General features: G+C 38.6%; 1 protein-coding gene across 1 annotated transcript; it reads right to left on the bottom strand.

The window, feature by feature from the left end:
• Nucleotides 1–254: 254 nt before the first annotated feature.
• On the bottom strand, nucleotides 255–10,443 carry TAF9B (TATA-box binding protein associated factor 9b). The gene is made up of 7 exons (XM_040265659.1): nucleotides 10,311–10,443; nucleotides 9,406–9,487; nucleotides 8,643–8,779; nucleotides 8,434–8,568; nucleotides 6,561–6,636; nucleotides 4,351–4,461; nucleotides 255–3,035 (listed from the first exon to the last, which is right to left on the bottom strand). Exons 1-7 carry the CDS (start codon nucleotides 10,359–10,361, stop codon nucleotides 2,872–2,874), a joined length of 756 nt encoding a protein of 251 aa, XP_040121593.1. The 5' UTR covers nucleotides 10,362–10,443; the 3' UTR covers nucleotides 255–2,871.
• Between the last annotated feature and the right edge of the window lie 3,168 nt (nucleotides 10,444–13,611).

The raw sequence follows: 13,611 nt of genomic DNA, 5'->3' as shown, positions 1-13,611 counted from the left end.
CAACATTGTAAAGCAACTATATTTCAATAAAAGTAATTTAAAAAGAGCATGTTATGTTATTAACAGATTTAAACCCATATTTTCTTTCACATTTATTTTGCTTTCATTATGATGAGTCACATGCTGATTCCAAATAAAAGCAAGCTATTCCTTGATTTATAATTAACTCATCATTAAGTAAATCTTGTCTTTTGGATTTCAGAATTAATGGGCCTTGTTCACCTCTTTGAATCCCTTAAATAAAATATGAGAAATAAGTTCAATTTTTTATTAATAATCTTAGAACAAATATGTTAACAATTCCTCAGAGTTATATAGCATTTTTACAATTTTGAAAGAACTTTAACATATACCAATTAAACCTTCACAACATCCCTGTGAGGTAGGCAGGGTTGGTGTCAGTTTCCTATTACTAGTGAGAACAAGGCTCATGGGTGAAATAAGGTCACACAGTTGGTTAGTGATGGAGCCGGGACTAGAACCTAGGCCTTTGACATGCTGCCTCCCTGAGAACATTCAAGTAATGACATCCTATGCTACATAATGAACATTTCTCCTATGATAATCAGATCTAATTTTATAAGTTTGATATCACCTTTTCCTATTATCCAAAAATACTGAATCACAGTTTTGATGAGACATATCTTCTGTGTTATTGGACTATTTTTCTTTGATGTATCAAGCACCATCCTAAGATGAAACTTCACCTGCGTCTTAAGTTTTGAGGATCTTTGGCTATAAGTTCTAAATTGTGATATGAAAACTTACTGTAGAAGTTTTACAAAAGTATTCCTATGTTGAATATGTCAACTTACTTAACAAAAAACAACACAAACCCGTTTATGTTTTTGAAAGCTTTGTAGTTTTTCCCAATAAAGTGTTTAGATGTGTACAAATGGAAAGTAGGGAAAGGTGTTTAGCAATATTATTGGGAAGCCTATACAGAGTACACCTGAATGCAAGTCATATCACACTAATTTGTTTGCTTTGGCCTTCTATAGGAAGGAAAACCATTAGAAAACTTTCAGGTGTGATCCCATCTTATGTGTGACATTCTCAGCAACAAGCTGAAAATTGATCTGCATTATACACAACATTCAGAAAATTAAGATCATGGCATCTGGTCCCATCACTTCATGGGAAATAGATGGGGAAACAGTGGAAACAGTGTCAGATTTTATTTGGGGGGGCTCCAAAATCACTGCAGATGGTGATTACAGCCATGGAATTAAAAGACGCTTACTCCTTGGAAGGAAAGTTATGACCAACCTAGACAGCATATTCAAAAGCAGAAACACTACTTTGCCAACAAAGTTCTGTCTAGTCAAGGCTATGGTTTTTCCAGTGGTCATGTATGGATGTGAGAGTTGGACTGTGAAGAAAGCTGAGCGCCAAAGAATCGAAGCTGTTGAACTGTGGTGTTGGAGAAGACTCTTGAGAGTCCTTTGGACTGTAAGGAGATCCAACCAGTCCATTCTAAAGGAGATGGGTCCTGGGTGTTCTTTGGAAGGAATGATGCTAAAGCTGAAACTCCAGTACTTTGGCCACCTCATGTGAAGAGTTGACTCATTGGAAAAGATCCCGATGCTGGGAGGGATTGGGGGCAGGAGGAGAAGGGGACAACAGAGGATGAGATGGCTGGATGGCATCACTGACTCGATGGACGTGAGTGTGAGTGAACTCCTGGAGTTGGTGATGGACAGGGAGGCCTGGCGTGCTGCGATTCATGGGGTCGCAAAGAGTCGGACACAACTGAGCGACTGAACTGAACTGAACTGATACCAATAGTAGGGTTCAAGCAGTAGTGATCAAAAACAGTACAGTATTGTAAAGTAAAAAAAAAAACAAAAACATATATGCGAGTGGTAAAAAGGAAGAAAACACTTGCTCTTCAGTGGTTTTGCCTAGGTCCAGTGTAAATATACTTATCAAGGCAGATTTTATATTAAAAAAATATATATACCATCTTCTGTGTTAAATTTTGAAATGTGAAATACGGTGGAGTTATCAACTTGGAATATATGGTTGAAACTGAATATAACTGACCCAGAAACTACCTGTCAAAAGCAGAGGAATGAAAAAAAAAAAAAAGCAGAGGAATGCTCAACAGGCATAAAAGGCAAGGGATAAAACAACTGCTCTGATACGGAGAGAAAAACAGCAAATGTAAACCTTCCAGTTAAAGTAAACCACAGACCATTAGGCATGTGAAGCAGGTTTTAAAAATGACACAACTATATTATCAGGAATTGTATTCCTAACAGTCCAGTTTTAGCCTTTTAAATTTAAGAGCAATAGGGAGAAACCTAAGCCTGTGGAGAGGAGGTAGTGCAGAAAACGAATAGGATGTAGAAATGGGGTTGAGGAGGTGAGAGGTTACAGTTTAAATATATTCAAAATGAATTCAGAATCCCTCTAAATCCATCCCCTCCAAAAAATGTTTGCTAAATTAAGAGATTTGGTCAAAAAAGCTGGTGATGACAGAAGCGACTATTTTATCTTCAAAAGAAGTATTTAAATATAATTAGAAATTAGGCTGTTAAAGATTAGTCCATTATGAGGCTTAGAAACTGACATTTAAGTGCTACATCAGATACATTGCAGGAAGCTGTTTCCAAAAATAGAATTACTGTGGCAGGAGTCGACATTAATGAAACCATTAAAAAACAAGTACTTAGCTTTTTATACTTTAAGCCTAGTGAAAAAACATTGGTACCCTTAAGAAATCTAACAGTTTAAACTAACGTGAAAAATACTGCAGCTACATTTAAGTTCTCTAAGATAAAACTTGAGATCAAGAATGTTCTAGTTTGGTATATGGATTCAGAACCAACTACAAGTTTGAAATGCACAGAGACTACATTGTATTTCTTACATAGTATCATTGTCATCATCATCTTCATGTTTTCTCTTCAGTGGGTTTGATTCATTCGCCGTGTTCTGTGATGAAACCATGTTGGTGGTAATAAGAATATTTTTGGGCCCAATCATTGAAGTATTAAGCAGAACATTTTGAACAGCAGTTGTTGCAGGAACTGTAAACAGGAGAAAACACACCCAAACTATGAACTACATAGAAACATATGGTAAAAAGTATTCAACAAAGCTGAATGTAATTCTCATAATGATTTCTTTTTTAAAAAAGGTTTTAAGAATAACATTTCTTAAAAGTTAACGTGCATAAAAGAAAATAAAAAAACACAAGACACAAAAAACCAAAGTCATCCATAATCACAAGCAGTTTACTGTTTGTGTCCTAGGTCTCTTTGGTGTATCTACAAAATTAAGCATCCACTTTTATATAATTAAGATACTAAAATTATGTATATGTTTCTTCATATATCATGAATATTTACTATTTCAGCATCCAAAAGCTATGAGTATTTTGATAACCAGGAATATACTATATCAACTCAATCTGGAAGGAAAAAATGTAATCCTGCTTTTCTTGGTGACAAAAATTTCATAAAAGATAAAAATGGCAACAGGCCTCTAGATAAAGATATTGGCAGAGTTATGATTAAAATACTACATTCCCTTAATGTTCAATTAAAAAATGAAACACAGAGCAACAGAGTACATTAAGTATAATGCTTTAAAGAGTAACAAGTATTCCACAAAGCTGAATGTAATTCTAATAATAATTTTAAAAGCATGAAGTAAAACTATCATAGAAGAAACTGAGGTGATATACTGCATTAAGAGTTAAACTACACATTTTAATGTTTCAAAGTACTTAATATCTAGTATAAGGTTAAAGAAGTTCTGTTAGGGTTTTTTTTTTAAATTACCTAAAATTTCAATTAGTACTTAGTCATGGGAAGCAGTAGACTGGATTCATCATGCAACATACTAAAGGCATATGTTCAAGGTCAGGAATCATCCTTCCCTTACAAACCAATATTTTATATAAGTAGTTTATGGTACATGGTTAGTTTCAGAAGATGTGAAATCTAAACTTATTCAAGAATAAACTATGTTAGAATTCTACTTATATTCGAACTTCCTATCTATACTTCCATGAATTGAATAAACATACAGTTTTCATTTGATATACACTAAGTTGTATTATTTTCTTGAGATTAAACACTATGTTGTTTGAGAATCTGAGGATCATGTTGAAATCTCTCCCTTTCCCCCCCAAAATGTTATATATGTAAAATTTCAATTTTAATGGGGTTATAGACCTCCTCTGATGAACCCTGATTTACCTGTTATGATAGTAAAACAATTCAATTTTTGCTATGGGGATACAAACTGTTCAGTAATGACAATCACTCACAAATTTTAAAATTCAGGAAAACTTAAAAGAACAACTTTCAACCCCCCATGCCCCACCCATCATGTTACCTGGTTTAACAGGTGTGGACTGAGAAGGTGGAATCTGCACCGTCAATCTCTGGCTTGTCACTGACACTGGAGGTACAACTTTATTTGGGACAGATGCTGTTTGTGGGGTTGCTATAGTTATAATTAACAGACCATGTTAGTTAGATGACTTATTATATAGGTTCAATTTCTGCTTTCCTTTAACTTACTAGAAATTACCTTCAAAACACATGGAGTTAATGAAAAGTGAAAAAAAATCATTGGAAATAAGCAAAAATTAACTTCAGAAATGTTTACAAGTTCAGTAGTTTAGATGCTAAAAATTCAGGATAGTATAGTGGTAAAGAATGTAGGCTCTGGAGCCTACCTGCTTGAGTTTGAATCCAGGGTTTATCACTGAGTGACCCTGGGCAAGTTATTTAATCTGTTTGTGCTTCAGTTTTCTTATCTGTCAAATGGCGATAACAATACTTATTTCATAGGATTCTTGTGAGAATTGAATAATCCATGTAAAACTCTTCACACAGCATTTGGCACTGAATTTTAGCTACAAGAATTTGTGAAGTTGAGCATTTAAATAAACTGCAGAATTAAAGGCCCAAGTTTTCTATTAATTACCTTATATGGCACTTTAATCTCTGTCATTTGTTGGGTATAAGAAGGTGTCTATTATGCTCATGAAGCTAAATCAACATGCATCTAACAAAAGCCTAACATACCTCCATCTCTAGGCAAGTTTTCCCATGTATTGAGGAGTGGCACAAAGACTTTGGTGATGGATAATGAAGCAATATTTCATTTTGTCAGGAAAATTCACAGCAGGTGAATGTTTCTTTGTCTGTTATAGATTACAAAATCTCTAAAATATGTACAATAAATGTCTAGGAATAAAAATCACAACTGATAACTGAAAGTGGTTAACTTGCCAACACATGTAACTGATTACCACAGCCCAGAGTTTTTAAAAAGTTCATATTCACTTTAGTAATATGAACCAACAGATAAACAGTATATGATCAAAAAGTTACAGAAATTATATATGCAAGCTCCTGCCTATAAAGGACATGCATATAATTACAAGTGTACAATTAATACTGTACCAGGCTGGTTTTAAATGCAAAAATGTGAAATCACACCTTGAAAATATGAAAGACTGTCTACACATCTCAAAAATCAAATGCTGCTTACCCTACAGCTATACAACATCTATAGGATTCAAGTTATAAGCAATAAAAACCAAGAAATCACTACTGGTCAAAGAGAAGGGGATTTTTTTTCTGAAAAGACTGACTATGAAAGAAATCCAGCAGGAACATAGAACAAAAAATCCAGGAAATCTAGATCCATTATTTATGTGTTATTATCTAAATAACAATGACATTATGGTTTCTAAATACCATTCTATACTAAAAGGAATGAGGGTTCTTTGGAGAAAGGATAATTCTGGGGCTGGCGTAAAGAAAATATAAGATGAGCTTGGAACATCTTGTGTCAGAAAGCAAGAAATGCTCAAAGAATGATGGAGACCTGTTAAAACTGACATAGGAGACAGTTTGAAGGGGTGCTCACTGACCAATACAGGATAATAGTACTACTTTTGAAAAGGTTACACTAAAAATGATTTTCTTTGATATTCTTAGGGCTTCCCTTGTGGCTCAGCTGGTAAAGAATCAGACTGTAATGTGGGAGACCTGGGTTTGATCCCTAGGTTGGGAAGATCCCTTGGAGAAGGGAAAGGCTACCCACTCCAGTATTCTGGCCTGGAGAATTCTATGGACTTTATAGTCCATGGGGTTGCAAAGAGTCAGACATGACTGAGCTTTGTGTATTTTAAACTTCTTTTGATTGCATCTCTTCCCAATTTATTCAGAAATTTAATTTCTAATCATAGGTAGGCTACTACCATGAGTGAGTTTGGCAACTTCATTTGTATAAAAGCCAGAAAGAACACAGCTTAAACTTTTGTTTTTGGTACTGCAGTTAGTACATACAATAATGTTGAATAACATCCAATTCTATTCTCATTTGGGATCAGATATTCCTTGTGGCTGTCTCATTTTGAAATCTGATAAAATATATGTTTACAGCTATACTAGAGGATGAGTAAATGTATTAATGGCAACACATATGGGAATTTCTGACTCTATTTTTGACTTGGATTATAGTTCAAAATCAAGTGCTGGGGCACTTCTTTACCAGCCAGAAAAGCCATTTTTTTCTGTCTCACTTACCTATGCTAGGAGTGGTAGGTCTGCTACTAACAGCTCCAACACTTAACCGTGGAACTAGTCGTCCTTGGTTAGGTCCCTAGGGGATTTAGAACACAAATTAGTTTTAACGTTGTTCAGACTTGACACCTAAACTTACCAGGAAATGAAATTAGGATTTTTGATGTGAATTATCAATGGATAACTGATGGCAAGAATGCCTTTTTGTTCAGTGTTCTAATGCAACATTTAAACTAGGGGTTTCATAAATACATATACACACACACACATACACACCCACACACTCACATATAAACACAAGTAATAGAAACAATACATATCTATATCAACATGGATATGAATATATATATATATAAAATATATAATGCTATATAGTTTTAAAGTTTGAAGTAGAGTCTATTTGGGTATAACAGCTAACTTCCTTATGATTTTTGAATCTTAACTAGTTAATATCTTAATCCAAAAAGAAAGAAACTCCTTATGGTAGAATTTCAGAGGTACAAATGTAGCCCAATGTGGGGAGAACTTTCTCAGTGGTGGGAAAGCCTTAGGTCATATTTTAGAAAGCAAGTCCAATGCCTGATGGTTTATCATTTACTCTATTACGGTGTAAAGATTGGGAGTTATGAGACCTGGGAATAAGCACAAAGTAACTTCAAAAATGTTTACAAGTTCAGTAGTTTAGATGCTAAAAATTCAGGATAGTATAGTGGTAAAGAATGTAGGCTCTGGAGCCTACCTGCTTGAGTTTGAATCCAGGCTTTATCACTGAGTGACCCTGGGCAAGTTATTTAATCTGTTTGTGCCTCAGTTTTCTTATCTGTCAAATGGGGATAACAATACTTATTTCATAGGATTCTTGTGAGAATTGAATAATCCATGTAAAACTCTTCACACAGCATTTGGCACTGAATTTTAGCTACAAGAATTTGTGAAGTTGAGCATTTAAATAAATTGCAGAATTAAAGGCCCAAGTTTTCTTTTTAAAAAATTATTTATTTATTTATTTATTATGTACCAAACATTTAATTTTCCTGTCTTTTAAAACTTAAGAGTTATGAAATTTATATAATACAGGTTTTTATTTTTTATTATTTTTTTAAATATAAATTTATTTATTTTAATTGGAGGCTAATTACCTTACAATATTGTAGTGGTTTTTAGCATACACTCACATGAATCAGCCATGGGTATACATGTGCTCCCCATCCTGAACCCCCCTCCCACCTCCCTCTCCATCCCATCCCTCTGGGTCATCCCAGTGATGACCCAAGTTTTCTATTAATTACCTTATATAGTATTTTATTTTCTATTATATTATTTTCTATAATATTTTCTCTTATATACCTTATAAAGTGCCATATATGACACTTTAATCTCTGTCATTTGTTGGGTATAAGAAGGTGTCTATTATGCCCATGAAGCTAAATCAACATGCATCTAACAAAAGCCTAACATACCTCCATCTCTAGGCAAGTTTTCCCATGTATTGAGGAGTGGCACAAAGACTTTGGTGATGGATAATGAAGCAATATTTCATTTTGTCAGGAAAATTCACAGCAAGTGAATGTTTCCTTGTCCAGAAACATAAGGAAATTGTTAACATTTAAGTAAGCATGAAGTTTAGACTTTAAAACTGAACAGAGTATATGCTTAGGTCTTACACTTTAGAAAACTCATTTTACTTTTTAAAAAAATTTTAAAACTTCCATCTTTAATAATGGTTTTCCGCAGCTCCCTCACTCTAGATTATAAATTTAGTATTTAACTTATATTAGCCTTTAATTTCCTGCACTATTTACAGGAATTTGATCTCTACAAATTCCCCTAACATATCTTACCCTTTTAAAAAACTAAAAAGACTAAAAATTCTTACCTTTTTAATTAAGGACTTTAGCCTATAGTTCGGAGCTGTCAAGCAGTATCTGTCGGGTGGCAGTCTGGGTCCTGCATATGGCTTAATCAGCGGTAAAGGGGTTTGATTTTTCTGCCTTGCAATATCCAGTAAGAACTAAAAAAAAATGCTTATTATAACAACAATTAAAAACTGTAAGTAAAATGAACTTCAAATAAAAGTTTGCTCACATCTCTTGGGGGAGGGGAGGTAAAAGATTGGTCAGCCCGACACTGGATTGCCAGTCTCACATCATCTGCATCAACATTAGGTTTCTTAGCATGGCTTGAATAAATTTTTGCATCATCCAGAATTGAAGTCACGTATCCTTTAACAACAAAACATTATTTTTTAAACATATGAAAATAGCTTCATATTTATGGCCACTTTTCTTAATAAAAAGTTTCACTAATTTCCAGAAAGTTTATGAATTTTGGTTTTAATGTCTAATTGTCCTATCTATACAATCAACTTTAAACAGATATCACAATATAAATACTGTTCCTTAGCCTGAGCTCCTTTTTATTGCTTTCTGAATTTTATGACATTTTTTTCACATACTTTAAAACTTAATTTTTGTTGAGTAGTTTTAGGTTCACAGCAAAATTTAGGATAATACAGAGATTTCCCATATATTCCCTGCAGCCATACATGCAGCATAGCATCCCCTGTTATCAATGTTCCTTGCAGAGTGGCACGTCTGTTACAACTGATAGGCCTACCCTGACCTATCATAATCACTTGTCTGTGGTTTAGTAGCCAAGTCATGTCCGACTCTTAATCGGTAGTTTATATTATGGTTCTCTCTTGGAACTCGACATTCTGTGGGTTTGGAGAAGTGTATATAATGACATGTTATGACGTTAACTGTTAAAAGTAATTTTGTTGAAAATGTTCTTACAATGAACGATTTTTCAAATTCAAAATTTAGGCAAATTTTTGATGTTAACTTACGGAAAGCAAATTCCAACATTTGATTTATAACCCTTGGTTCGTACTCCGTAATTCCCATATCCTTCAGAATCTGTGCCATCACCTGTGAAGTCAAATAAAAATGTCAGATGCTTAACTGAGGTATAGAAATCAAGACTGGACCGAAGGTAATAATTATATTTGTGATACAAGGTCCCCCTTCTCTGGGTTCCAAACTTGTACTCATCCTTTTCCTCTCAAGTAAGTGTCATGTATGCAAGTTAAGTGGCTTCTGTCTTTGCGACCCCATGGACTGTAGCCCGCCAGGCTCCTCGGTCTGTGGGATTCTTCCGGCAACAATACGTGAGTGGTTTGCCATACCCTCCTCCAGTGATCTCTTAACTCCTGTCTCTTAAGTCTCATGCATTGGCAAGGGGGCACAAAGACCACACCAAATGCCCTCGGACCCCTTTTCTCTAAACTTTTTTTTTTGGGGGGGGGTGGGGGTGGGAGTGGGGGTGGGGACGGGGGCAAAGAGAAGAAAAAGTCCCGAGTTGGCTTTCCCTCCCTAGATAGGGGTGCCTACAGCTGGTTGTCACTTTCAGATGTGGCTACCGGGGAAACTTCGCATCAAAACCCTGGACGTACGAGTCAGGATTCGCAGACGGGGAGGGACGGCTAGGCGGCCGGGGCCCAAGGTCCAGGAGATAAAGCTGGGCGGCCGGCCCGCGCATTTGGAGGGCTCCAGCCTCCCTCCAGCCGGGCCGCCAGGGTGGCGGGAGAGAGCCCCAGGGTCCAGGGCACGCCAGTCTACTACTCCTGGCGTCCCTGGCAGGACTGAACTCGGCCTGCAACCCATCACCAGGTTTTCCGCACCGGCCCACCTCTCGGGCCCCGGTTATGGCCTCGCGGAGCCTCGCACCCCGCCGCGCATCCTTCGCACTCACCAAGGCATCTCTCGGAGCGTTCTTGGGAGGCGCCATCTTCCCCGACTCCATGTTATCCTGCAGCTCGTCATCCGGGGGAGAGAAGGCTGCTCTCGGGTTCCTCGCTCAGGCCCCTCCCCTGCGGGCGCGGAAGGCGGAGTTACCGCGCGGGCCCTTGCTCCGCGGGTGGCCGTTCCCTCGCCTCCTCCCCTCCCGCGGAGGCTGAGAGCGGCCGGGCTTGCGGGGAGTCCATGGCACAGGAGGCTTGAAGAGACGGGGAAGCCTCCCCTGAAGAGTCCTTGCCCAACGCTTGGACGAGCCGATAACTTCGCCTTCCCAGAGCTGTTCCCCGGAAAAGTGCACAATATGGCCACCCTTGACTTTTCTGGGGCCCCTCGTCACCTCCGCTGCCGCCACCCTGGCCCTTTAAGTCTCCCTGAAATGACTGCAGACGCCCCGCCTCCACCTGCCTCTGGTAGGGCTGCCTGGTCAAATGCAGAAAACCCAGTTAAATTTGAATCAACGACGAACACATTTTTAGTTAGTTCAGTCGCTCAGTCGTGTCCGACTCTTTGCGACCCCATGAATCGCAGCACGCCAGGCCTCCCTGTCCATCACCATCTCCGGGAGTTCACTCAGACTCACGTCCATCGAGTCAGTGATGCCATCCAGCCATCTCATCCTCTGTCGTCCCCTTCTCCTCCTGCCCCCAATCCCTCCCAGCATCAGAGTCTTTTCCAATGAATCAACTCTTCGCATGAGGTGGCCAAAGTACTGGAGTTTCAACTTCAGCATCATTCCCTCCAAAGAAATCCCAGGGCTGATCTGCTTCAGAATGGACTGGTTGGATCTCCTTGCAGTCCAAGGGACTCTCAAGAGTCTTCTCCAACACCACAGTTCAAAAGCATCAATTCTTCAGCACTCAGCCTTCTTCACAGTCCAACTCTCACATCCATACATGACCACAGGAAAAACCATAGCCTTGACCAGACGGACCTTTGTTGGCAAAGTAATGTCTCTGCTTTTCAATATGCTATATAGGTTGGTCATAACTTGCCTTCCAAGGAGTAAGAGTCTTTTAATTTCATGGCTGCAGTCACCATCTGCAGTGATTTTGGAGCCCTCCTCCCCCAAAATAAAGTCTGACACTGTTTCTACTGTTTCCCTATCTATTTCCCATGAAGTGATGGGACCAGATGCCGTGATCTTCCTTTTCTGAATGCTGAGCTTTAAGCCAACTTTTTCACTCTCCTCTTTCACTTTCATCAAGAGGCTTTGACTGTGTGGATCACAATAAACTGTGGAAAATTCTGAAAGAGATGGGAATACCAAACCACCTAACCTGCCTCTTGAGAAATCTGTATGCAAGTCAGAACGCAACAGTTAGAACTGGACATGGAACAACAGACTGGTTCCAAATAGGAAAAGGAGTACGTCAAGGCTGTATATTGTCACCTTGCTTATTTAACTTATATGCAGAGTACATCATGAGAAACGCTGGACTTGAAGAAACACAAGCTGGAATCAAGATTGCCGGGATAAATATCAATATTCTCAGATATGCAGATGACACCACCCTTATGGCAGAAAGTGAAGAGGAGCTAAAAAGCCTCTTGATGAAAGTGAAAGAGGAGAGTGAAAAAGTTGGCTTAAAGCTCAATATTCAGAAAACCAAGATCATGGCATCTGGTCCCATCACTTCATGGGAAATAGATAGGGAAACAGTAGAAACAGTGTCAGACTTTATTTTGGGGGAGGAGGGCTCCAAAATCACTGCAGATGGTGACTGCAGCCATGAAATTAAAAGATGCTTACTCCTTGGAAGAAAAGTTATGACCAACCTAGATAGTATATTCAAAAGCAGAGACATTACTTTGCCGACTAAGGTCCGTCCAGTCAAGGCTATGGTTTTTCCTGTGGTCATGTATGGATGTGAGAGTTGGACTGTGAAGAAGGCTGAGCGCTGAAGAATTGATGCTTTTGAACTGTGGTGTTGGAGAAGACTCTTGAGGGTCCCTTGGACTGCAAGGAGATCCAACCAGTCCATTCTGAAGGAGATCAACCCTGGGATTTCTTTGGAAGGAATAATGCTAAAGCTGAAGCTCCAGTACTTTGGCCACCTCATGCGAAGAGTTGACTCATTGGAAAAGACTCTGATGCTGGGAGAGATTGGGGGCAGGAAGAGAAAGGGACGACCCAGGATGAGATGGCTGGATGGCATCACTGACTCGATGGACGTGAGTCTGAATGAACTCCCGGAGATGGTGATGGACAGGGAGGCCTGGCGTGCTGTGATTCATGGGGTCGCAAAGAGTCGGACATGACTGAGCGACTGAACTGAACTGACTGAAGAGGCTTTTTAGTTCCTCTTCACTTTCTGCCATAAGGGTGGTGTCATCTGCATATCTGAGGTTATTGATATTTCTCCTGGCAATCTTGATTCCAGCTTATGCTTCCTCCAGCCCAGCATTTCTCATGATGTACTTTGCATATAGGTTAAATAAGCAGGGTGACAATATACAGCCTTGACGTACTCCTTTTCCTATTTGAAACCAGTCTGTTGTTCCATGTCCAGTTCTAACTGTTGCCTCCTAACCTGCATATAGGTTTCTCAAGAGGCAGGTCAGGTGGTCTGGTTTTCCCATCTCTTTCAGAATTTTCCACAGTTTATTGTGATCCACACAGTCAAAGGCTTTGGCATAGTCAATAAAGTAGAAATAGATGTTTTTCTGGAGCTCTCTTGCTTTTTCGATGATCCATCAGATGTTGGCAATTTGATCTCTGGTTCCTCTGCCATTTCTAAAACCAGCTTGAACATCTGGGAGTTCATATTTCTAGTGTTCCTTATTTTTATTTGCTAAATCTGGCAACTCTAACCTATAGCCTGCTCTCTACCCAGCAGGCATTTGGTCAGTTGTTCTTACACTCAAAGCCCTGTCATTTATTATTTTTTTTATTTTAAAATTTAATTTATTTTAATTGGAGGCTAATTACAACTTTGTGGTGGTTTTTGCCATACATCGACATGAATCAGCCATGGGTGCACATGTACCCCATCCTGAACCTGCCTCCCTCTCCACCTCATCTCTCTGGGTTGTCCCAGAGCACTGGTTTTGAGTGCCCTGCTTCATGCATTGAACTTGCACTGGTCATTTATTCTACATATGATAATATACATGTTTCAATGGTATTCTTTGAAATCATCCCACCCTCGCCTTTTCCCACAGAGTCCAAAAGTCTGTTCTTAATTTACATCTATATCTCTTTTGCTGTCTCACATATAGGGTCGTCATTGCTATCTTTCTAAATTCCACATATATGC

This window comes from Oryx dammah, unplaced genomic scaffold, assembly GCF_014754425.2.
Source record: "Oryx dammah isolate SB20612 unplaced genomic scaffold, SCBI_Odam_1.1 HiC_scaffold_23, whole genome shotgun sequence".
Taxonomy (NCBI): Eukaryota; Metazoa; Chordata; class Mammalia; order Artiodactyla; family Bovidae; genus Oryx; species Oryx dammah.
Note: the sequence above shows the minus strand (reverse complement) of the source record. Positions and strands in the feature narration are given on the sequence as shown.

What these genes read in the sequence shown, in the direction of transcription:
- TAF9B (XM_040265659.1), bottom strand. Translation starts at nt 10,361, where the DNA reads ATGGAGTCGGGGAAGATGGCGCCTCCCAAGAACGCTCCGAGAGATGCC. An exon ending in TAAAGTCCTTAATTAAAAAG is followed by an intron (nt 6,637 to 8,433) that starts GTAAGAATTTTT and finishes TAAATCCCCTAG; the next exon opens with GGACCTAACCAAGGACGACT. An exon ending in GTCCACACCTGTTAAACCAG is followed by an intron (nt 3,036 to 4,350) that starts GTAACATGATGG and finishes TCCTGTTTACAG; the next exon opens with TTCCTGCAACAACTGCTGTT.